Genomic DNA, 24,768 nt, shown 5'->3' on the forward strand with positions numbered 1-24,768 from the left:
CACAGCAATCTGGAGCTAAAGTTCTTTCCAGTATCAACGCAGGGAGGGTGGGAAGAGACCAGAGCGCACGGGATACGTTGAAGTTCTTGTCTTGTTAGAGGGCAGGGAGAGAGACCGACTAAAAGTGAAACAGGAAAAAAATAGGGAAATAAGTAGTGTGATATGGAAATAAAACAGTGAGATGGTGAGAGAAGCTCCCCAGGGAAAGATAGTCAAGTTGGATTAAAATGTATATTTATACACAAAGTGTAAGGGCATGGGAAGGTTGAAGTAGAAGACAGGAATAAAGATAACAGAAAAATACCAGAAGAAAGCCAGTGTGGTTCTGCTAGTATCAGACGAAACAGACATTGGGACAAACCATTGTCAGGGATAGAGATGGGTGCTACATAATGTGAAGAACTGAGTTCAAGAAAACTTAAGAAGAAGACAAAATTGAAGAAGTTTTAAAATGCTAGGGACTGACTAATGAATATCAAAACTTACAAGGATGCAGAGAAAGTAGTGCTTCAAGGGAAATTTTATAGCTTTAAATCCTTATTTATATTTCTTAAATGAGCTCAGTGCCCAATTAAAGAAGTTACAGAAGAACAAGATAAAGGTAAAGGCAGGAGGTAGAGCAGAAATAGAAGTAGAAATCAAGGATGCAGTAGGGGATCAGCAAAGCTGTTGGTTGACTGAAAAGATGAACAAACAGACAAAAATTTTCTGGCAAGTTTATCATGGAGAAAAAATACACAAGTAAGCCGTATTGGGAATGAAAAGGGTCTGTCATTACAGATTCTGCAGATAGTAAATACATGAGTATTATGAATAACACACCAGTACATTTGAAAATTCAAAACAAAGGGAAAAATTCCTAGAAAAATGTTACATTTTGACTAAGAAGAAATCAGAAGCCTGAACAGTACTGTTAATATTAAAAGAAAGGAAGCAATTAAAAATTCTCCCTCAAGGAAAGCTCCAGGCATAAGTAGATGTTTTCACCAAAGTTTAAAGAATGGGTTATTCTTTTTTCTTTTTTTAGCACTTTTTTTTCTTTTTGAGGAAGATTAGCCCTGAGCTAACTACTGCCAGTTCTCCTCTTTTTTGCTGAGGAAGCCTGGCTCTGAGCTAACATCCATGCCCATCTTCCTCTACTTTATATGTGGGACGCCTACCACAGCATGGCGTGCCAGGCAGTGCCGTGTCCGTAGCCAGGATCCAAACCGGTGAACCCTGGGCTGCCGAGAAGCGGAACGTGGGTGCTTAACCCCTGCGCCACCGGGTTGGCCCCCCACTTTTTTTTTTAAGTATGCTTTTGGTGAGGAAGATTGGTCCTGAGGTAACATCTGTTGCCAATCTTCCTCTTTCTTTTTTGTTTTTTCCTCCCCAAAGTGCCGGTACATAATTGTGTATCCTAGTTGTAAGTCATTCTAGTTCTTCTACGTGGGACACCACCATAGCATGGCATGATGAGCAGTGCTAGGTCGGTGCCCAGGATCTGAACCAGTGAACCCCAGCCTGCTGAAGTGGAGTGCGTGAACTTGACCTCTCAGCCACAGGGTCAGCCCCAAGAGTGGGTTATTCTAATCTTGCATAAATTCTTGCAGGGAATAGAATAAGGTATGTCTCCTACCTTAAAACCCTGGATGACATGGATACTAAAGCCAGATAGGGACAGTCCAAGAAAGCAAGACCATAGGCCCGTTTTGTCATGAACACATACTCAAAAGCCACCTGACGCTCACACACTGACCAAGTGGTGCTCATCCTAGGAATGCAAAAGTGGTGGTGTTGAAAATTTGTACGTCTCATTCACCACGTTTACAGAATAAAAGCAAAAAGCCATCTGATCAATAGATGCAGAAAAACATTTGATAAAGATAGCCATTAGTGATAGCTTTAGTAATCTATAAGTGGAAGGGTACTTTTCAACTTGGTAAAGAGTATCTTTAAAAATCCTGTAATAAATACCACCTGAAGCAGGGAAACATCAGAAGCATTCTTTTTAAAATCAACGATGGGACAAAGATGATCACTGTCCTTTTTTTCAAAACTGTCCTATAAATGTTAGCCAGTGCAGCCAGATGAGAAAATTACAGGTATAATGATGGGAAAGGAGAAAGTAAAACTGTTGTTATTTGCAGATGATGTGATTATCTACATAGGAAATCCAAAACAGCCTTCCAGCAAAGTATTAGACCCCATTGGAGAGTTTAGTAAGGTGGCTAAATATAGGATCAGTATATAATTGTGAATTGTACTTACATACAGCCACAAACTATTAGAAAATAGAATTTTAAAAAGAGGCCAAACAATTGCAAAAACAGTTCTAGAATGCCTAGTAATAAATCTAACCAAAGATGTGCCAGACTTATATGCAGAAGGTTATAAAACTTTACTGAAAGACATTGAAGAGGACTAGAGTGATCCTATGTTCATGAGTAAAAAGACAATTTAAAAACCACTTCTCTCCACATAGATTTAGTGCATCTCCAAACTAAATCTCAGCATTTCTCGTGGAACTGACAAACTGATTGAAGTTTATGTGGCAGAATAAAGGATGAAGAATGACCAAGGCACTTAAGAAGAAGAAAGGAGGGAGAATTTATCCTACCAGAAGGACTTTTTATGATGCTAAAGTATTTAAGAGTGTGACATTAGTGCAGAAATAGACAAACTGGCCATTGGAATAGAACTGAGAGCCCCAAAGAGGCCTGCACACAATGTACAAATTTCATACCGACAGGGAAGGTGTGGCAGATCAGTGATAGAAAGGACTCGGAATTAAATGGAGCCAACAAAAAAAGAGAAAAGAAGATATAAAGTTGGATCTCTTCCTCATACCATACACAAAAAACAACTGTTTTACATGTCCTGAAACTTTTGAACTTTTTCTGTAGAAAATATGGTTGAAGTTATAAGTGAAATATATTTCAAAAACATAGGTGAGTATCTTCTCTGATCATGCTTTAAGAACTTCTTGGGGAGCTGGCCCCTTGACATAGTGGTTGAGTCCAGTGCCTTCAGCTTCAGTGGCCCAGGTTCACAGGTTCAGATCCTGCCATGCTGTGGTGGTGACCCACATACAAAAAAAATACAGATGAAGATTGCTGTGGATATCAGCTCAGGACGAGTCTTCCTGAAAAGCAACAAAAAAAGTTCTTGGAGGAGGTGACGTCAGCATCATGGAGGAGTGAGCTGTTCCGTTTGTCTCTCCCCTCTAAGTTACAACTAAACGGACATTCACTAACCGACAGCAGATTCACACAGCACAACAGGATGCCTGAGAGATCCACACAGCCATGCGCCTGGAGGTGGGTGGACTGGATCCCGGGAGGCAGTGGAACTAGGTGAGCACACCCCTGCCCCTCCCAGCAGCAGTGAGCCGGGTCCTGGCGCCTCACACAGCGGCTGGTGTGATTAAGAGGTGGTGGGGGCAGCTCGGTCTGCGCACATGAACGCTTTTGGAGTGGTAGCCTGGCCTGTGGGAGCACCCACTATGCCATGGCAGCCCTGCCTGCGGGAATGCTCCCCACTGAGTGGTGAGTGGTGGTAGCTCAGCCCTCGCGAAGGCGCCCTGCCCACCAAGCTAGAGGCTCAGCCAAACCACCTGTGAGTGTGGTGCTGGCCTGCCTTGGCGTAAACTCGTCTGCTGAGCACTGAGACCCCACCCCTGCAAGAGTGACCTGCTGAGCAGCTGTGGCCAGACTGTGCAAACGCAGCTGTACCTGCACACCTTCCAGCAGAGGGGGCAGGATCAGAAACACAGCTCCTGCTCCCCACCAGCGGTGGCAGGTGGAATCTGTGACCTGATACTACCACATATGTGCTAACAAAGGATCAGTTTATCAAACACCACAAAAAACTGCAGTGACACTTCAGAGCAAAGGAAAATGACAGGTGTCCAGAAACCAATCCTGAAGTCACAGAAACTTACAACACAATTGACAGAGAACCTAAAATAGCTGTCACAAGGAAACTCAGTGAGTTGCAAGAAAACTCAGACAGTTCAGTGAGCTCTGGAATAAAATTAACGAGCAGATGCAATACTTCACGAAAGAGATTGAAGTCCTTAAAAAAACTGTACAGAAATTCTGGGTATGAAGAACACAGTTAATGAGATAAAAGATATCTAGAAACCGTGAAAAATAGAGCTGACATTATGGAGGACAGAATTAGTGAATTAGGACAGGAATCTAGAAATGCTTCAGGTGGAGGAGGAGAGAGAACTAAGATTTTTTAAAAATGAAGGAATTCTTTGAGAAATATCCAACTCAAATAAGGAAAGCAGCATAAGGATTATGGGTACTCCAGAGGCAGAAAAGAGCAGAGAGCTTGTTCAAAGAAATAATAGCTGATTATTTCCCAAACTTGGGGAAGGAACTGGACTTACATGTACACAAAGTCGATAGAACTCCTAATTACATCAGTGCAAAAAGACCCTCTCCAAGGCATGTAATAGCAAAACTGCAAAAGTCAATGACAAAGAAAAAATATTAACGGCAGCAAGGCAGAAGAAAACAACCTACAAGGGAACTCCTGTCAGGCCTTCAGTGGATTTCTCAGCAGAAACCTTACAGGCTAGGAGAGAGTGGAATGATATATTCAAAATCCCGAAAGACAAAAAACTTTCAGCCAAGAATACTTTATCCAGAAAAACTGTCCTTCAGATATGACAGAGAAATAAAAGTTTTCCCAGATAAACAAAAGCTGAGGGAGTTCATCACCAGTAGACCTCCCTTACAAGAAATGATACAGGAAGCCCTCCTACTTGAAACAAAAAGGCAAAGGTTTACGAAGCTTTGAGCAAGGAGATAAGTAAACCAATAAAATCAGAAAATTGGAGCTCTCTATCAGAATAGGTTAGCAAACAATTATAACAAATGATAAAGGGAAGGAAAGCATAAAAAATAACTATAAAAACTGCAGTTTAGTCACCAACTCAACACAAAAAAATAATTTGTGGTAACAATAATGCAGAAGGGGAAGAGAAAAGTGATGGGATCTGCTTAGGCTAGTGGAGATCAAGAGCCTATCAGAAAGCAGAGTGTATCATCTATGAGATCCTTTATTCAAACTTCATGGCAACCACTAAAAAAAATCACAGCAAAGCCACAAATCATAAATAGAAAACTGAGAAAACCATCATAGAAAACTGTCAAACTGAAATGGCAGTCAGAAATACAAGGGAAGAGAAACAATGGAAATATAGAACAACCAGAAAACGAGATAAAATGGCAATATTAAGCCCTGATGTATCAATAATCACTCTAAACATAAATGGATTGAATTCTCCAATCAAACCACAGCATGGCTGGATGGATTGAAAGATAAGATGGAACAGTATGCTGCCTCCAGGAAACACAGCTCTAAAGACAAACAGAAGCTCAGAGTAAAGGGATGGAAGACGATAACTCCAAGCAAATGGCAAGCTAAAGAAAGCAGATGTTGCCATTCTTATATGAGAAAAAACAGACTTCAAGATAAAAAACAACAATGAGAGACAAAGAGGGGCAGTATATAATGATAAAAAGGACATTCTACCCAGAGGATGTAACATGTATGAATATGTATGTACCTGACACAGTAGCACCAAAGAATATAAAGCAACTATTAACAGACCTAAAGGGAGAAATTGACAGCAACACAATAATACTAGGGGACCTCCACACCCCATTTACAGCAATGGATAGACCATCCAGACAGAAAGTCAACAAGGAAATGGTGGACTTAAACGCTAGACCAAATGGACTTAATAGATAAATAACAGAATACATATTCTTCTCAAGTGCACATGGAACATCCTCAAGGATAGATTGTATGTTGGGAAACAAGGCAAGCCTCAATAAGTTTAAGAAGATTGAGATCATATCAAGCATCTTTTCTGATCACAATGCTATGAAACTAGAAATCAACTACAAGATAAAAGTTGCAAAAGTCACAAATATGTGGAGACTAAACAACGTGCTACTGAATAACCATTGGGTCAATGAGGAAGTCAAAGGAGAAATTAAAAAGATACCTGGAGATAAGTGAAAATGAAAATACAACATGCCAACTATTATGAGATGCAGCAAAAGTGGTTCTAAGAGGGAAATTTATAGCAGTATAGGCCTACCTCAACAAACAAGAAAGAGCTCAAATAAGTAATCTTAAACTAAACCTAACCGAACTAGAAAGAGGACAAACAAAGCCCAAAATCAGCAGAAGGAGGGAAATAGTAAAAACTAGAGCAGAAATAAATGAAACAGAGACTAAAAAAAAAAAAAAAAGAATAGAAAGGATCAATGAAACTAAGAGCTGGTTCTTTGAGAAGGTAAACAAAATTGACAAACTCTTAGCAAGAATCACTAAGAAAAAAAGAAAAGTCTCAAAGTTAGAAATGAAAGAGGAGAAATTACAGAAATACAAAGGATTATAAGAGAATACTATGAAAGACTACATGCCAACAAATTGGATAACGTGGAAGAAATGGATAAATTCGTAGACTCATACAACATCCCAAACTGAATCAGAAATAGAGAATCCGAACTGACTGATCACAAGTAAAGGCATAGAAACAGTAATCAAAAACCTTCGAAAAAACAAAGATCCATGCCAGATGGCTTCTCTGGAGAATTCTACCAAACATTCAAAGAAGAGTTAATACCTGTCCTTCTCAAACTACTCTGAAAAATTGAAGAAGATGGAACACTTCCTAACTCAGTCTATGAGGTCAACATCAGCCTGATACCACAACCAGTCAAGGACAACACAAAGAAGGAAAATTACAGGCTGATATTGTTGATGAACATAGATGCAAAAATCCTCAACAAAATCCTGGCAAACCGAATACAGCAATACATTGAAAGGATCACACACCATGATCAAGTGGGGTTTATACCAGGGATGCAGGTATGGTTCAACATTTGCAAATCAATGTGATACAGCACATTAACAAAATGAGTAACAAAAACCACATGATCATCTCCATATATGCAGAGAAAGCATTTGACAAGATCCAGCATCCATTTATGATAACTCTGAATAAAATAGGTATAGAAGGAAAGTGCCTCAGCATAATAAAGGCCATATATGACTAACTCAGAGCCAACATCATACTTACTGGTGAAAAACTGAAAGCCATCTCTCTGAGAACAGGAACAAGACAAGGATGCCCACTCTTGCCACTCATATTCAACATAGTACTGGAGGTTTTGGCCAGTGCAATTAGGCAAGAAAAAGAAATAAAAGGTATCTAGTGGGCCAGCTCCGTGGCCGAGTGGTTAAGTTTGCCTGCTCTGCTTTGGTGGCCCAGCGTTTTGCCAGTTTGGATCCTGGGCGCGGACATGGCACCACTCGTCAGGCCACACTGAGGTGGTGTCCCACATGCCACAACTAGAAGGACCCACAACTAAAATATACAACTATGTACTGGGGGGATTTGGGGAGAAAAAGCAGGGGCAAAAAAAAGATTGGCAACAGTTAGCTCAGGTGCCAATCTTTAAAAGAAATAAATAAAATAAATAAAAGGTAGCCAAATTGGAAAGGAAGAAGTGAAACTCATGCTGTTTGCATACAACATGATGCTATATATAGGAAACCCTAAGGAATCCACCAAAAAACTATTAGAAATAATCAACAACTACAGCAAAGTTGCAGGGTACAAAATCAACTTACAAAAATCAATTGCATTTCTATACACTAATAATGAACTAGCAGAGAAGTCAAGAATACAATCCCACTTACAACCGCAACAAAAGAATAAAATATCTGGGAATAAATTTAACCAAGGAGATGAAAGACCTATACAATGAAAACTATAAGACGTTATTGAAAGAAATTGAAGAAGACATAAAGAATTGGAAGGATACTCCATGCTCATGGATTGGAAGAAGAAACATAGTTGAAATCCATAAAGTAATCTATGGATTCACTGCAATCCCAATCAGAATCCCAATGGCGTTCTTCACAGAAGTAGAACAAAGAATCCTAAAATTTATATGGAACAACAAAAGACCCCAAATAGCCAAAGAAATTGTGAGAAAAAAGAACAAAGCTGGAGGCATCACAATCCCTGACTTAAAAATACACTACAAAGCTATAGTAATCGAAACAGCATGATACTGGGAGAAAAACAGACACACAGATCAGTGGAACAGAACTGAAGGCCCAGAAATAAAACCACACATCCATGGACAGCTAATCTTCGACAGAGGAGCCAAGAACATACAATGGAGAAAGGAAAGTCTCTTCAATAAATGGTGTTGGGAAAACTGGACAGCCACATGCAAAAGAATGAAAGTAGACCATTATTTTTCGCAATACACAAAAATTAACTCAAAATGGATTAAAGACTTGAATGTAAGACCTGAAACCATAAAACTCCTAGAAGAAAATGTAGACCGTACACTCTTTGACATCGGTCTTAGCAGCACCTTTTCAAATACCATGTCTACTCAGACAAGGGAAACAAAAAATAAGCAAATGGGACTACATTAGACTAAGAACCTTCTGCACGGCAAAGGAAACTATGAACAAAATGAAAAGACAACTCACCAACTGGGAGAAAATATTTGCAAGTCATGTATCTGACAAGGGATTAATTTCCAAAATATATAAAGAACTGATACAACTCAATAACAACAACAAAAAACAACCTGATAAAAAAATGGACAGAGGAAATGAACAGACATTTTTCCAAAGAAGATACACAGATGGCCAATAGGCAGATGAAAAGATGTTCAACATCACTAATCATCAGAGACATGCAAATCAAGACTATGCTAAAATATCACCTTACATTGTTAGAATGGCTGTAATCATCAAGAGAAAATATAGCAAATGTTCGAGATGTTGTGGAGAAAAGGGAATCCTCATACACTGCTGGTGGGAATGCAAACTGGTGCAGCCACTATGGAAAACAGTATGGAGATTTCTCAAAAAGTTAAAAATAGAAATACCCTATGAACCAGCCATCCCACTACTGGGTATTTATCCAAAGAACATGAAATCAACAATTCAAAGAGGTTATGCACCCCTATGTTCATTGCGGCATATTAGCAATAGCTAAGATGTGGAAGCAACCCAAGTTTCCATCGACTGATGATTGGATAAAGAAGAAGAGATATTTATATTCAATGGAATACTACTCAGCCATAAAAAAGACAAAACCATCCCATTCACAACAACATGGATGGACCTTGAGGGTATTATGTTAAGCAAAATAAGCCAGACCGAGAAAGACAAACACTGCATGATTTCACTTATATGTGCGAGACAGACAAACACATGGACAAAGAGAGCAGATTAGTGGTGACCAGGGGCAAAGGGATGTGGGTGGGCAAAAAGGGTAAAGGGACACATATGTCTGGTGACGGATAAAAATTAGACTATTGGTGGTGAGCACGAAGCAATCTATACAGAAACTGACATAATACTGTATACCTGAAATTACACAGCGCTATAAATCAGTATGACCTCAATAAAATAACTGAAAAAAAAAAGGACTTCTTAAACTGGAAGCAAAAGAAACCGTGAAAGATAACTAACTGTTAAAAGGAAGTGAGTTGTGCTATATTATAAATTGTAAATTTTAAAACTTCCGTCAAAAGACATACTAAAGCCAAACTACAACCTGTGAGAAGATATTTGAAAACTCATAACCAATAGTAGATTAGTATGAAGAGTATATGCAGAAATTCTACAGATCAACATAAAAAACAGACACCCTAACAAAAAAATGAACAAGAGACTGAAATAGGTCCTCCACAGAACCAGACGTACACATGGACCAATAAACACGTTGAGTGGTTTTCATTCTGTTAATGGTTAGGAAAGCATATCAGACCACACTGAGGTGTTTAAATTCAGTCAACAAGCACAGATTAAGAAGCCCAACACAGTGAAGTTTTGGAGAGAATTTCAAGAGCGTTACTCATAGATCGCTGATGGGAGTGCCAACAGGTATCTACTGTGAGACACCGTTCATGTGATAAGTTGAACATTGACATACTCATGGCCCAGCAATTCCACTTGTAGGCTTAAATTCGAAAAGTACTTGCACAGAGTGCCCCAGAATACTTACATAAGAATGTTCCAGAAGAAAATCCACATGTCCATCTACAGGAAGATAAAGTGTTGCATGCTCACATGATGGACTATTACGTGGCAGGAAAAGTGAATGAACATCAGCTACATGCAGCACAGCGACTGGTAACATGGATTGCATGAAAAAGCGAAACTCTCAGAAGACTGCATATGACATAACACTTTTCTCACAGAGTTCAAAAATGAAAATGGAACAGTTGTTTGGGCATATTACAAGACAGAACTATTTTAAAAACCTGAGGAGGTGATAAACCCAAAGTTCAGGGTAGGGTTGCCTCTGGGTGTGGGGAGGTCAGGGAGAGAATGGGGAGGGGCAGACACGTGAGTAAGTCATTGTTAGCGTCCTGGTCCCTGGGAGGATGAGGGATTCCTTTGTCATCAAGAGTAAATCTGTGAGGGAGTGAAGGAACGAGTAGGAGAATCCTGCAGACTGTTGTGGTGTGCTGTGAACCCAGGATTATGACTAGTCCAGTCACATGCTCCTGCATTCCAGAAACCAAACAGGACCTGTCGATGGGTTGGATTTGAGAGAGAGGAAAGGAAATCAGGTCTGAATCCTAGGCTCTTGGCTTGAGCTACTGCTGCAGTTTATTGAGACGGGGAAATCTGGGATAGATGCAAATTATGTAGGGTGGAACAGATCCCAAAATTCAGTGTTTGACCCTTTAAGCTTGAGATGCGCATTGAGCATCAAAGTGGAGAGGTTAAGTGGGTGTTGGACACAGAAGTCTAAATTCAATGATGGGGTCAGGCGTGGAGGTGAATTTGGGAGTAGTTCCCCGTGGGGTCGGACGAGAGCTTGAGGGAGACTGGAGTAGGGAGACGTGGTGCTGAGCCCTGAGTTACCATGACACCGCCTGACTGGAGGAGCAGCAGGAGTGGAGAGGGGAGGGAGACGGAAGGAACGTTAGCGTGCAGCTTAATGTAGCTTCAGGAGAGCGCTTCTAGAGAGAATATGATTGCCCAAGTTACCAGTTCTAAAAAAAGAGGAAAAGACTTCCGGGTAAATTTCTGTGCATAGATTCAGCACTGAGAAGAGAGCCTGGCCTGATGGCGACAGCTGGGGATCAGGCCCGCGTTCTCCAGGCGTGGCTCCCACCTGCGAAGGTGGCGGGTCCTCTTCCCCGGGCCTCCTCAGTAGAGGCTGAGTTGGGTGATCTCTTGGGGCCTCTAAGAATCCACACCTTTGACTCAGCATCGACACAGAAGAACAGAGGAGACTTGGTTTCTGAACCTTGGGTCTCAGTGCTCAGAAGAACGGCAGCCCCCCAGCCGGCCACTTACCAGCACGTGAACCCCGTGTGTGCTTGTTTTGTGCATCCAGAGTCTAGAACCGGTCTGCTTTTATTCAGAAGCTTTTGTTCTTAAAGGTTTTCATTGTTGTATTTTTCCCTAGGTGATTTTTTTCCTGTAAGACACAATGTTTAAAACAAAATTCAAAGTGATGTGAATTTGTATTTGTGTTTAACTTTTGTGCTAGAAAAAGTTCTTTTTTCCCATGGAATTCTGTACAATTACCATCTCAACAGACAACTGAATTTCTTGTCTTTGACATGTAGACAAATAAAGACCCAGTAGCATCCGTAATTTTTGTGTAGAGCTTCCAGAAAGAGCGAATTCCTCCTTGTTCATTCACACATATTTGAGAGTCTTGTGTGTGCCAGGTGCCACTGCCGGTGCTGGAGACACAGCCGTGAGCAAGACGGACGAGTCTCGGTTCTCAAGAGCTCTCAGTCTAGTGAGAAACGGGCAAAAAGACAAATGTTAGAAGATGTGGTAAGTGCTCTCTAGATACTTAAAATGGCGTTGTGGGCTAGAGAAGAAATGAATGGCTACTTCAGATTGGGTGCTAAGGAAAGGCCACATTTGGGAGGTGACATTTTTAAGCTGGGCCCTGATTGGACCCAGCCTTGTGACGGGAGACACTTAAAGCTGGTGTCAAGGCCCTGAGGAAGAAACGAACTTGGTGGATTGGAAAAGCGGCGAGGAGACCCAGTGTAGCACTGTGGTGGGGGGAGTGGGGAGACAACTGGAGAGGTGGGCGGGGGTCTGACCAAGCATGGTGCGGAATCTGGAGTTTTCTGTGACAGCTCTGGCCACAGCTCCAGCTGGCTCTTTCTTAGCTCAACCTTTAAATACTGGAGTCCCCAGAGTTTTGCCCTGGGCCCCTTCTCTTTAAGTATTCGTTAGGTCTTCCCATCTAGGCCCCTGGCTTTAAAAACTACCTATGCATTACATCTCCAGCCCTGACGTTAACACTTCCTTAGCTGCAGACCCTGTGTCCGTGTGCCCACTTGGCGGCTCTACTTGGGTTTCCAGTGGGCATCTCAAACCTAACTCGTGCCGGTTGCTTAAGCAGCAATCTCGGACGTAGTCTTGGTTTCTCCATTTCCCTCACCCCCACCTCACTGCCCGTCCAGTCCATCAGCAGGTCCCATCGGCATCTCCCAGACATATCTCAAGTCTGTCCACTTCCCTCATGCTCACCACCCTCGGCCCAAGCCAGCATCGTGTGTCCCCTGGTCTCCTGCTGTAATCTCTTGGTGTCCGGGCCTCCACGCCCTGCTCAGTCACTGGCACAGCAGCCAACGTGATCTTTTTAAAACAAAAATCAGATCATGTCACTTCCCTGCTTCAAGTCATTGAGTGGCTTCCCAGTCACATGGGAAAAACCATCCAAACTCAACAGGAAATCTTCATCAAGTTTTCACAGTGGTGGTGGTTAGCAGAGAAGTAGCAATAAAAATCAGCTTTGAAAACAATGCATGAATCTTTTTATTTTTCAAGATTTTATTTTTCCTCCCAAAGCCTCCTGGTACATAGTTGTGTATTTTTAGTTGTGGGATGTGGGACGCCACCTCTGCATGGCCTGACGATCGGTGCCATGTCCACGCCCAGGATCCGAACTGGTGAAACCCTGGGCGGCCAAGGCGGAACGCGCAAACTTGACCTCTCGGCCATGGGGCCGGCCCTGGCGTGAATCTTTTAAAACTGAAAACAAAACAAAACATTACCATACCATGGAAGAGGAGAAAACTTGCCAAAATCTGGAGAACAGAAAACCCTCCCACAGGCAGCGCTCAGGGAAGTGCGAGTCCACGTGCAGCGCAGCTTTGCGGGGAAGGACTGTGAACGCCGGGGTTCTGGAGCTGCAGGTCGGGGCGGTCTGGGGAGGCGGGGTTCCCTACATCACCTCCCCAGCTTTAACCACGTCCCAGACTTGACCACAGCCCCTCGGCTTTTACCCATTCATCTACTGGAGTTCTCTAGGAAACGCCGTCCCAAAACCGGCCCAAGCCACAGCCACGTTAAATCACCATCCGAGAGATGAATCTCCACAGAATCTGCAAAACGGGGATGCCCAACGGAACTGGAAAATGTTAGCGATGTGAAGACCATCATCAAGGGAAGAGGCCTTGTGTCAGTTCTCTGACTCCTCCCACCGTGTTGGTGGTTAGAATTTTGCCTCTGACCCGGAGGTTACACCTGAAAGCCTGCAGGCTGAATTGTGTTCATATGAGTGGATTTGTCCTTGACAATGTTTTGGTTTATTTTTGTTTGTTTGTTTGTTTAAACAAATTGGTTGCAACATTTTAAAAGGAGAAGATTTCAAATTAAAACCTGCATTTCCAGCTTCTCCTTTAAAATGGTCCATCTGACACCCTGAGCCCAATTCTTGGGGGAAGTTGGGTGGCTCCCCCTCAGCAGGACTGCCATCCCTGGTGTGCCCTGCGCCCCGCCACCCCTCACCGTCTCCCGGCATTAAGACTAAGGCTCAGTTGTCAGTTATCAGTGTGCTTGCACGGTTGGTTTTTGCTTATTTGCATCCATTTTACTCACTCATCTGCCTGGCCCTGTGAGTAATTGAACTTGGGAACCCGGTTCTAACCTTTGCTTCTCAGCCCATTAGGTGGAACCTGGTTTCTTTCTCTGTGGTGTTTCCTTCCTGTCACTCATTCCTCTGTTGCTGAGAATGTGAAGTCTCTGGGTGAACTGTTGGAAAGATCCCGAATCCTCACTTGGCAGTGTATGTAGTGTGATGACTTATGTTTCCTTATATACAGCTGGGAGCTTCTCTTGAAGTCCAGATTTAGCCATAGGCTACATGTCTTAGGCCTCTTAATTCGTATTGCACCTAGAGGCATATAAATCCTTTCTTTCTCTTTCTTTCTTTCTTTTTCTTTCTTTTTTTTTTTTTGGTGAAGAAGATTGGTCCTGAACTAACATCTGTGCCAATCTTCCTCTATTTTATATGTGGGATGCTGCCCACAGTGTGGCTTGATGAGCAGCGTGTAGGTCTGCACCCGGGATCCGAACCTGTGAACCCCAGGCTGCTGAAGCAAAACACGCGAACTTTAATCACTACACCACTGGGCCAGCCTCTATAAATCCTTTTAAACATCACGTCTGACTTCTTCCTTGCTCCCGTGACCAGTCAGTAGTCACATCTTCTTGGTTCTGTATCATCTTCAGGCTTTATTACTGCCTCCCTGGACTCTTGAAGTAGTTTCTTAACTCGTCTAACTTTAGCAGCTGCCCTGACCGACACATCCTGACACAGCGATCTTTCTTTGTGTGTGTGTGTGACTAAATCGTGCATCACTTTTGACATTGTTTTTGTCTGATACATTTGACGTGTTACGATTTGTAAATTTAGGGTGGACAGTGTGTTGCTTTGATTCATTGATATGTTGTATCGTGGCTGCCAGTGAAGTGGCATTGATCACCTTATGTCATTATAGTATTGTTACTATATTCATTTTACTGTTCGTTAGATCTCTGTGCTTGTTACCACTTGTGACAAGTCTGCCCTTAAACAGCATCAGTGTTATCCTCCACCCCCAGCCCCTGGTAGCCACCGTTTTACTCTGTTTTTTTTTTTTTTACAGGTTTGACTTTTTTAGATTCCACATATAAGTGATGCCAATAGTATTTGTCTTTCTCTGACTTATGTCACTTAGCATAATATGCCCAAGGCCCATCCGTGTTGCTGCAGGTGGCAGAATGTCCTCCTTTCCCGTGGCTGAATAATACTCCATTGTGTGTGTGCACCACGTCTTTCTTATCCCTTCGTCTGTCCGTGGACGTTTGGTTGGTCCCGTATCTTGGCCATTGTGAATAGTGCTGTGATAAACGTGGATGTGCACGTATCTCATTGGGAACCTTTTTTCGTTTCCTTTGGGTATATACCCAGAAGTAACACAGCTATCTTTCTGGGTTAGATTTAGTTTTATCGTGCACCACAACTACCCAAATAGAAGTCATCCACAGATGTTCTTAGAATGAATATGCATGAAATCAAATTCAGCTTTAGCCCAACATTCAAAATCTACCCGGATCCTCGGCAGCCTCTTTGCCCTCTTTTCCCTCACTGCACAAGCACATGCTGTAACACCGTCTCGGCGCCTGTGCTGTCTCTCTGCCCCCCGTGGCTCCCGTTTTTAAAAACATGTCCATTGTTTTAAGTCTCTTCGGAGTCTAGATCTTTGGGACACCTTTCCAGATTCTCCCAGATTAAGTTACTCTTTCCTCCCTATGTAATCTTGGGATGTTTTCCTGGCTCGTATCAGAGTCTGCTTGACATACTTACTTGTGTCTTCTCATGCCCTAGATTTGAGCCTGTGGAGGGCAGGCCCATTATTTACTCATCCTTTATTTCCTGCACCCAGCAGAGTTTAGCACAAGTTGAATTGAAACAAACAGAAAATGTTTCTTTTTTCTTTTTCTTTTTTTTTTTTGTGAGGAAGATTGGTCTTGGAGCTAACATCTGTTGCCAATCTTCCTCTTTTTGCTTGAGGAAGATTGTCCCTGAGCTAACATCTGTGGCAGTCTTCCTCTATTATGTATGTGGGATGCTGCCACAGCGTGGCTTGATGAGTGGTGCTGGGTCTGCACCGGATCTGAACCTGTGAACCACACGCCGCCGAAGCAGAGTGTGTGAGCTTAACCACTATGTCAGCAGCTGGCCCGACAGTCCGTTTCTTTAAGCAACTTTGTGTTTTGTCCTTAAAGATCTGGGTCCCAATGTGACCTTCAAAATAGGACTCTAAACCTCTTCTCTTTCCAAGGTAAAATCAGTTTGCTCGTTTTCAAGGAACGGTTGATAGGTGTGAAGTTTTGAAATACTCATTAGGAAGTATACCACATCACCTGCACTAATTCTAACAATAATGAAACAATCAGACAAATTCAGAATCTGACACGTTTTACAGGATAGTGGGCCTGGATTGTTAAAGAAGTGTCCATGTCATAAAAAGCCCGCCAACCACCAAAATGACAAGCAGAGTGTTCTGTGTTCTCACGACGACATAACCAAAGGCGACATGTGAACATGCATTGGATCCTTCATCAGAAAACAAAAAGCCATAAAAGATACTTTTGGGACAGTGATGGAAATTGTATGTGGGATATTAGTATTAAATTAATGTTACATTTCTTAGATGTAATAATGACATTTTGGTTATGTGGGAGAATGTCTGTATTTGTTAGGAGACACATAGAATTATTTCTGAGTGAAATGTCAAGATGTCAGCAACTTATTTTCAAATGGCTCAACCAAAAAGGTATATTTATATATCAAGAGAGAAAAAGTAGAAGTGGGAAAATATTACTAAATAGGAAATCTAGATGAAGAGTATGGGTATTTCATGGTGCTATCCTTTCAGTTTTTCTGTAGGTTAAAAACGTTTTAAAAATAAGAGTTGGGAGAAAGAGAAGAGGAAGAGGCTGAAAGAACTGGTTTAATTTTCTAATTGTCTTCTTAGGCTGTAATTAAATAAATTAATAGCTAGGTAGTGGAACCAAACATTTACTGTGGTCCGGCTTTATGTTTAGGAGTGAAACCAGCTAGGAGTGAACCATTTACTTGGTTGTCAGAATTATTACATCAGATGTGACTTTATTGCTCATTAGGGAGACCTCTTGTACTTTATGGTGTATACTTCTAAAGAAAATAAACTCCGGAGGCACTAGACTACGTGTGTCAAGGAATGTAAGTTTTCAGTGTGAGTAAATTTGGAAGTATTTAACAAGTGCTGACTTTTCGTTATGGCAAGCCTGTTTAAATTACCTGCTATTATTGGTCTCTGTAAAAGTGCTTACGTTGATTTGCCCCCTTTGTCTGAAGGAAAAAGACTCCTGCATCTTTGCTTGGTTGTAGCTGAATCGATGTGGTTGATAGAGAGTGAGAGAGCTATATTGGTGTAAAAGGACAAGTAAGAGATAAGACTATATTTATTGCCCATTTATGTAATTACGTGTGTCCCGGAGGACAAAGGTCCTTAAGACAGAGACAGAAGCACAGAGAGAGTTCCCGACAGGAGGGTAGAGGGCTTTGCTGCTGGGGGAATTTTTTTCTGCACGGTTGCCTCTCCTCCTGGCTTCACAGTCGTTTCGAGAACGTCACCGTTCTCCGGGCACAGCTCGCTGGCTGAAGATATGCTTCCCTCCCGCAGAAAGCAAGCGAGGGCTTTTCAGGAGCGGTCCTCGGCCTGAGCCGGAGGACGGCCGGCCCCTCCGCAGGCCCGACGGCCGAGTCCGGGAGCACCGAGCCGGGGCGCGAGCGCCATGGACGTGCTGGGCGAGGACGAGGCTCTGCGCCAGTTCTTCGAAGGTAAGAGGCCGCCTCCGCGGAGCCGTGCCTGCGTGGGCTGCAGCTAAGCTGGCCTCGGGAGAGATGCTCGCCGTCGTGCTCGCTGTCCTGAAATCGGACTGCAGCCTTGTTTGCTGCATTTGTAGCAGAAATCCATGGTATGGGTAGTGGTTTGGATACAGGATTTCCGTCTTAGCGCTTGGTTGGTAAAAGAATCAAGGGGTCATCTCTGTCGCTAGTGTTTGTCCCTGTCCTGGATTCTATCCCTTCTAATCCCCTACATCTCAAAGATGGTAGATTTTGTCTTATCTTTAAACTTGCTGAAGATAGCACAAGAAAAATGTAAGATTTTACGTAGGACAGTTATTGTCTTACAATAATCAAATACAACCCAGCCTAAAACAGCAAAGGAGCACCTTTTCCCCCAATCCCATCTTCGTTTTTCGCAACCCTTAAAAAATGTGCGGTTGCATGATGGTTTGTTTTTGAAGTTAAGCATCTTTTTCCTCAGGGGCGAGGGTACTGTGGGACGTAGTTACACAGATCTTATTTCTTGTAAAAGCCTGAAGTGGCAGTCCAGCTTCTTGCGTTCGGCTGGCCTGATGTTCTGTCGCGGGTCTGTTGAAAATGTCAGCAAGGACTTGCCATCTTGTGGCACCGTTTGGTGTGCCGTTGGGGCGCGGCTTCGGTTCCTTCTCAGGTGGCCGCACTCAGACTTCCACGGGAAGGGAGACGTGGCCACAGCCCTTCACATTGCAAGGCCTTTCCCAGGAGGGGTATGAGAAGGCTCGAGGGCAGACCTGCTCCTTTACAGGATCCTGGCAGATGCTGAGGAAGTGCTTTTGGCGTTTCTTGTGATTAGTAAAGTGTCCGACAAATACTAGATGTTTAAAGGTTGAATGGAATTGACCCAGCACCAAACAGTGCGGGGTGTCATACCAGGGAGAGTGTGATTCTAGGTCACTATCAGAAGGAATGAGCACAGTGCAGTAGTTTCTGTGGCTTGCATTTTGCGTTTGGAATATAAGACCAAGAGAATTACTGTGTATCTCAGCCCCATGACCCACCCAACAAGTGTGCTGCCTCTGCCAGTGGCCTAGTCATTGTGTCCACCTGGGTTGTGCTGGGCACACAGTAGGCACACATAACATTATCGATTGTTACTGCCTGGTGTTACGTCCTGTGCAACTTCCATTCCAACAGTAGATAGCAAGCTCCAAGCTATAGTTACAACTGCTTTCTTTTAGAGAAACCACTAATTCATTCTACAAATGCGAAAAGTCTGCTTGATTTCTTTGTGGAGCTGGAGAGGATCTGAAAAACTAATCTGGTCTCCCTGCCGTCTTGGGAAGTGGAGTTCTACCGGGGATCCCTATGCTGTCCTTCTTTGTGCTGTTTTCAGAAGTCCCTGGGAATACAGTTTCCACACATCCTCTGTGTAGCTTGTTACAATGTCTGGTTATTACAGTAGCATTTCTTAGTCTAAACAAACTCTGTTGCTCCATGAAGCCTTCTTGTGAGGAGGGAGTCGTTTCTCCACAGAAAGAGAGAAAACGGTCAGTATTTTCCTTACATTATCCTCACGTGACTAGATGGAAAGGATGTAGACTTTAGAAAGGAAACATGGAGGCACCAGCTCAGCCATCCTCCTCTCCCTGAAATCACACAGCGAGTCGTCGATTTTTTGTTGCTTCCACTACTCAGCAAATATTGATCACCTACTGTGAGCGAAGTCCAACACCACCTCTTTCAAGTGGTAGCCAGTAGGACCTTGAAGCCTTTCCTGTAGAGGATGATGATTTCCATTCTCGAATATTCCTTAGAATGAGGACACAAAACTAGACATGGTATTCTAAAGAGAGGCAGTTGTTGCATGTCGTGCTCTCGTTGGGTGTCAGTTTCTAATTAAATATGATCTTGAAAAAAAAGTCAAGATCTGAGAATCAAGAAAAGTTTGGCAATTTGTTACCCGACTGAAAGCTGTTTTTCTCCATTTCCTCAGACTCTTCATTCTGAGAAACGAAGCTCTAAATAATGTATTTTTCCTTATAAATACTTTCGTATTGAAAAGTATCTTAATTAAAAGGATTGACGATATCTTGAATTAAATGGCCTTGGGCTCAAAGCCATTGATGATCTTAGTTTTTATTTTAAACTTTCAAATATGTCTAAATCTGTATGGTGTGTCTCAGGACAATGACAAGAACAGGGGGTGGTTCCAGGCAGCTGGTGGTTCCAACTCTAATTCAGATCCCCTGTCTGCCATTGATGCAGTAGGTGGGCCTGTTAGCTAGAGCAGAAGAAGGTGCTCTAGGGATCCCAGTGTCCCCTGGACACTCAGAGGCCATGTGAGATGTTTGGCTTCTTCAGCAGAGCTGGCACCGCTGCAGGAGAAGGCTGGTCAGAAGAGAGGAACATTGTTTTAATAACTGAAAATTGGTTACAACTTAAATTTCTAATAGTGATGGGTTAGTGAAATAAATTATGGTTCTTCCATGTAATGGAATATTTTGTAGCTATTAAAAATGATAAGGAAAAATGTCTATGATATAAAGGGGAAAAGTAGAGTACAAGTAGGTATATGTAATACAATTGGATATATCTTTCTAGAATAAAGTTTATTAAAACTAATTTGAAAACAGTTATATGTATACACGTGCACACAAATACGTAGAAAAAACTGGATGAATACACTTCAAGTATGAATAGTTATCTCTTAGTGGTAGGAATATGGAGATTTTTATTTTCTTCATACTTTATTATTTAAGTGCTTCATAGAATGTATTATGTTATAATCAGGTTATCTTAAATAAAGGAGAATGAGTTTAATTCAGCAGAACTCTTCTGTTTGAGAGTTTCTCTTCCGTGTAAAGAAAAATTATAAAAGACTTTGATTGTGGATGAATAGATTACTGGGTCTTCCGTAGAAAACTATGTCTAGGTCATGCTCTTCTGGGCGATCAGGTTCTCTGGGATTTGTGCCTTTCATTATTTAAGAGCTATGTATTTTAAAACTACATGTTATAGATATCTGATATCAATGCAAATTATTTTCATCCACACATATGCAAATTAATTATGTCCTTAGGGGATCAATAGTTCCAGTACAAGCCAGTTTTGCATTGATTTGTAAATTCATTCCATGGCATATCCAGGTCTAGATATCTGTCTATCTGTATCTACCTATATCTGTATCTATGCACAATGTTTATATCTGTATGTCTCTCTAGATCTAGATATATGTCTGCTGTTTGAATTCCATCTACATGTCCCTCTCTCTATCTATCATCTATCTACCTATCTATTCATCTATCAGTATATCTGTTTGAATTCTCCTTGAACCAGTTATAACATCTTTCTGCTTCCTTCACTGGTTAAGTAAATAAAACCTTTGATATAAGTTCTTCTTACATTGGTATGAGAATCATGATTTTATCTTTAAAAATATTTGTCTTTTAGGGGCCGGTTCCGTGGCTGAGTGATTAAGTTCGCGCGCTCCACTGCAGTGGCCCAGGGTTCGGATCTTGGGTGCGGACATGGCACCGCTCATCAGGCTACATTGAGACGGTGTCCCACATCCACAACTAGAAGGACTGGCAACTAAGATATACAACTGTGTACAGGGGGGTTTGGGAAGATAAAGCAGAAAAAAAAAAAAAAGATTGGCAACAGTTGTTAGCCCAGGTGCCAATCTTTAAAAAAAAAAAAAAATGTATCTTTTAACATGCAGAGCGTTAGGTTAGTTAACTCGGAGACTGTCCGTTGCCCCTGGCGTATGAACCACATTAGGACCGTTTATTGGGCGTTCACCACGTGTCAAGCACTGTGCTATTCGCTTTCATTCATCATTTCATTTAATTCTTACAACAACCCTCTGGTAAAAGGGAATAAGAAAATGAAGTACAGTAAATCCCATTTCTCAGTTTTCTTCATTTGTTTTTGAAAGCTGTGACCTTACGTTCTTCTTTCCTTATGGGTGTTTCTTTGGGACTACTTTGATATCAGAGGACTCATCTTTTATTCCCAAGATTTTTAGAACAACTTATAAAAACTGATTTGAGAAGAGTAATTTATTGCTCATATATTTAATCTTTAAAGAGGAAGTGTTCTGCGTTGGTGAGAAGCTGTTTAGTCATCCTCTTCATAGTGTCCTGGAGCAGGGTCTCAAGTGCTTGTCAGCTTGTCCTGAAACAAAAGAGGAGACTCCCACCTGATTGAGCAGAGGGGAAAACGACACCTGAAGAGTGGATGACAAGGAGAAGCGCGGGAACCACGCGGCAGCTCCTGAGCTCTAAGAGCAACGAAGTCCATTCAGGAAGCTGCCGTCAAAGAAGCTTCAGACATTTTTGGCCCGTCTCCCTGCTTAAGATTTAAGTTTCTAGGTAGCTATTATTAAAAGAGGCTGGTGGGGATGCAGGGCAGGCAAAAGCAGCCGCTGCTCACGAGCTGTGCAGGAATACCACGGAGGTGCCACATGTGCAGGAAGACGGGGAAAATGCAGAAGGCTCTGGAGCTGAAAAGCAGTGACTGAGGGCCTGACTCAGTGGGACGAATCTAGAAAGGCTTCAAGGCGAGGCAAGTAGAATTGCTGGCTAGAACGAGATGTAGCTTGGAAAAGTGCCTGGATGGTGTCAGCACTTATACAAGTAACATTGATAGGATCCATGAATGAAAGAGTGTGCAAAGGACTGTTCCGTTCAACACACAGTTGCTGAACGCTGGGTTTGGAGAACACAGCAAGTTCCATACAGAAGGAGGAAAACTTGACCAGCAGCTGGAAGGTCCCGAGAACGGAACCCGCGGCGGCGGTTAAGACAGTGCTGCCTGCTGGTGGAAAGTCTCAGGTTCCATCCTTACCAGAAAGAAGATGGTAACTGTCTCCAGTGGTCCCTGAATGTTATTTCTGCAGAAATGAAACCAACTGACTGGTGATGTTTCTGAATTCCTGTGAGAGGGTCAGAAGGCCTGAAGAGCTGAGTGCGGTGTGGACGGCAGGGGCTGCCCACTGCCAGGGCTGCCCCCAGCAAGGCTGTGCTTTGGGTAAAGGGCGTCTTTGTCCTCAGGCCAGTCTTTGAGTTCTTTGTCTTTCTTTCACTTTGGGACCACCACTTTCTCGCCCTCTCAGACAACCAGGACCCTTATGCCCTCTTCCTTCTGTCCCGATAAAACCTGAGCTTGCACGGAAAGTACAAATGGCAAATGATCTGATGCCATCTTACATCTCTATAGAATCTTGTATTCACCACGCTTTCATTGAATACGAAGCCGTTTTGATCAGATGAGCCAAAAAAAGGTTACCTTCTCTAAATGGTAGAATTTTAGACGTGCTGTTGCATCCTAGCCTCTCAGAAATTATCCCACAGAGGCAGGAGCTCCTTGTTTATTAGTGAGGCAGCCTCTGCTTCTGTGTGGGGACAGCATTGTCTGGGAACAAGGACACACTAAGGACAAGAAGAATCAGCCAGCTCACGCAAGCAACTTATGAGTATGTGAACAGTCCTCTCTGATGTTGGCAGGTGCTGGAAACTGTTGCCATGGCACAAAGCATCCAAAACAAAGAGGTGTTGGCTTGGTGCCACAGAGAAGAAATCCCTTTTCTGCTTTCATGCTGGGATCCTCAGGGAGAAGACGATTTAACTAGAATTCAAAATGCACCATAACTAGGCCAGAGCTAACCAGGTGAAATGCACATGCCCTGCATTTCAGAACTGCCGAGGGTCTTCCCACCTCCAGGGAATCTGGAACAAAATCACCTGACTAACCCTCCACCACGTTCTGTGGTGTTATTGATGATGTCGTCTTTTCAACTTTGGAGTTAGGACTAGGTTTTTGGAAGACTCCACAATGTCTTACAAGCTAAACATTCAATACATGGACAACTTTGGAAAATGCGCATAACTGAAAATGAGGACATCGTTGCCACTTATAATCTCACTGTTTAGTGATAAGTGCTATTCAGTTTAGTGTTGATCTTATGTGTTTTTTAAAAACAAAAATGGGATTATACTGTTTATACTCTTTAATAATGGACTTTTTCATGGAATATAGAGTGAACATCTCTTCTTATCATTACTTACTCATCTACAACAGGGGTTGGCAAGCCATGGCCCACAGGCTAAATCTGACCTGCAGCCTGATTTTGTAAAAAGTTTTATTGGAATACACTCGTTCATTTACATTTTATCTGTGGCTGCTCTGATGCTATGCTGGCAGAGTTGAGTGGTAACAAAAGAGACCACACGGCCCTCAAAATCTAAAATATTCACTATCTGGCTCCTTGGTGTTTTTGTTTTCCTTTTTAAAGATTGGCACCTGAGCTAACATCTGGTGCCAATCTTTTTTTTTCTTCCTCTTCTTCTCCCCAAAGCCCCCAGAACATAGCTGTATATTCTAGTTGTAGGTCATTCTGGCTCTGCTATGTGGGATGCCGCTTCACTGTGGCCTGATGAGTGGTTCCATGTCCATGCCCAGGATCCGAACAGGTGAAACCCTGGGCCGCTGAAGTGGGGTGTGCCAACTTAACCACTCAGCCACGGGGCCGGCCCCAATCTCTGGCTCTTTGTGGAAAATGTCTGATAATCCTTGACCTACAACATAATTCATAATAAATACTGCTATTCATTGACCATTTCCTGTGTGCTGGGTATAGAGGAATGGCCTCGGAGTTAGTCTCCTGGGTGTGAGTCCTGGCTCTGCCGTTTGCTGCCTCTGGGATGGTGGGTAAGTAAATCTCTGAGGCCTTACTTTCCTTCCTTGTAAAATGGGGATAATCGTGTTGCCTCACAGCGTGGTTGTGAAGCTCCGTGCCTGGCACAGAGAGGTCAGTGAGTGTGGGCTGTTGTTATTCTCATTGTTACTTTAGTATCGTTTGCTCTGTCTAGCATCAGAGCATTCCCGCAGGGACTTTTGTCCTCCCGTGAGAAGCACGAGGCCGACAGAGGTTAATCACCTGCTGGAAGGCCGTCCAGGCAGCGGCTGCAGGGTTGTCATTCTCTCCTGCCTTTCACTTGTTCCATCAGCGAATCGAATGAGCCAGGTGACCTAGGGACTCAGTGGTGAACACGCAGAGTCCTTGCCCCAGAGCGGCTCCTCTTCTAGTCGAA

The 24,768-nt window shown here is 42.7% G+C and overlaps 1 protein-coding gene across 1 annotated transcript in view; it reads left to right on the forward strand.

Moving 5' to 3' along the window:
* The first annotated feature begins 17,524 nt into the window (after positions 1–17,524).
* Positions 17,525–24,768, forward strand: part of MYRFL (myelin regulatory factor like) — a 118,834-nt gene continuing 111,590 nt past the window's right edge. Inside the window, exon 1 of the mRNA XM_070271928.1 lies at positions 17,525–17,686. Within this exon, the coding sequence (XP_070128029.1) occupies positions 17,641–17,686 (46 nt within the window). The 5' untranslated portion in view covers positions 17,525–17,640. The remainder of the gene's footprint in view (positions 17,687–24,768) is intronic.

This window comes from Equus caballus, chromosome 6, assembly GCF_041296265.1.
Source record: "Equus caballus isolate H_3958 breed thoroughbred chromosome 6, TB-T2T, whole genome shotgun sequence".
NCBI lineage: Eukaryota > Metazoa > Chordata > Mammalia > Perissodactyla > Equidae > Equus > Equus caballus.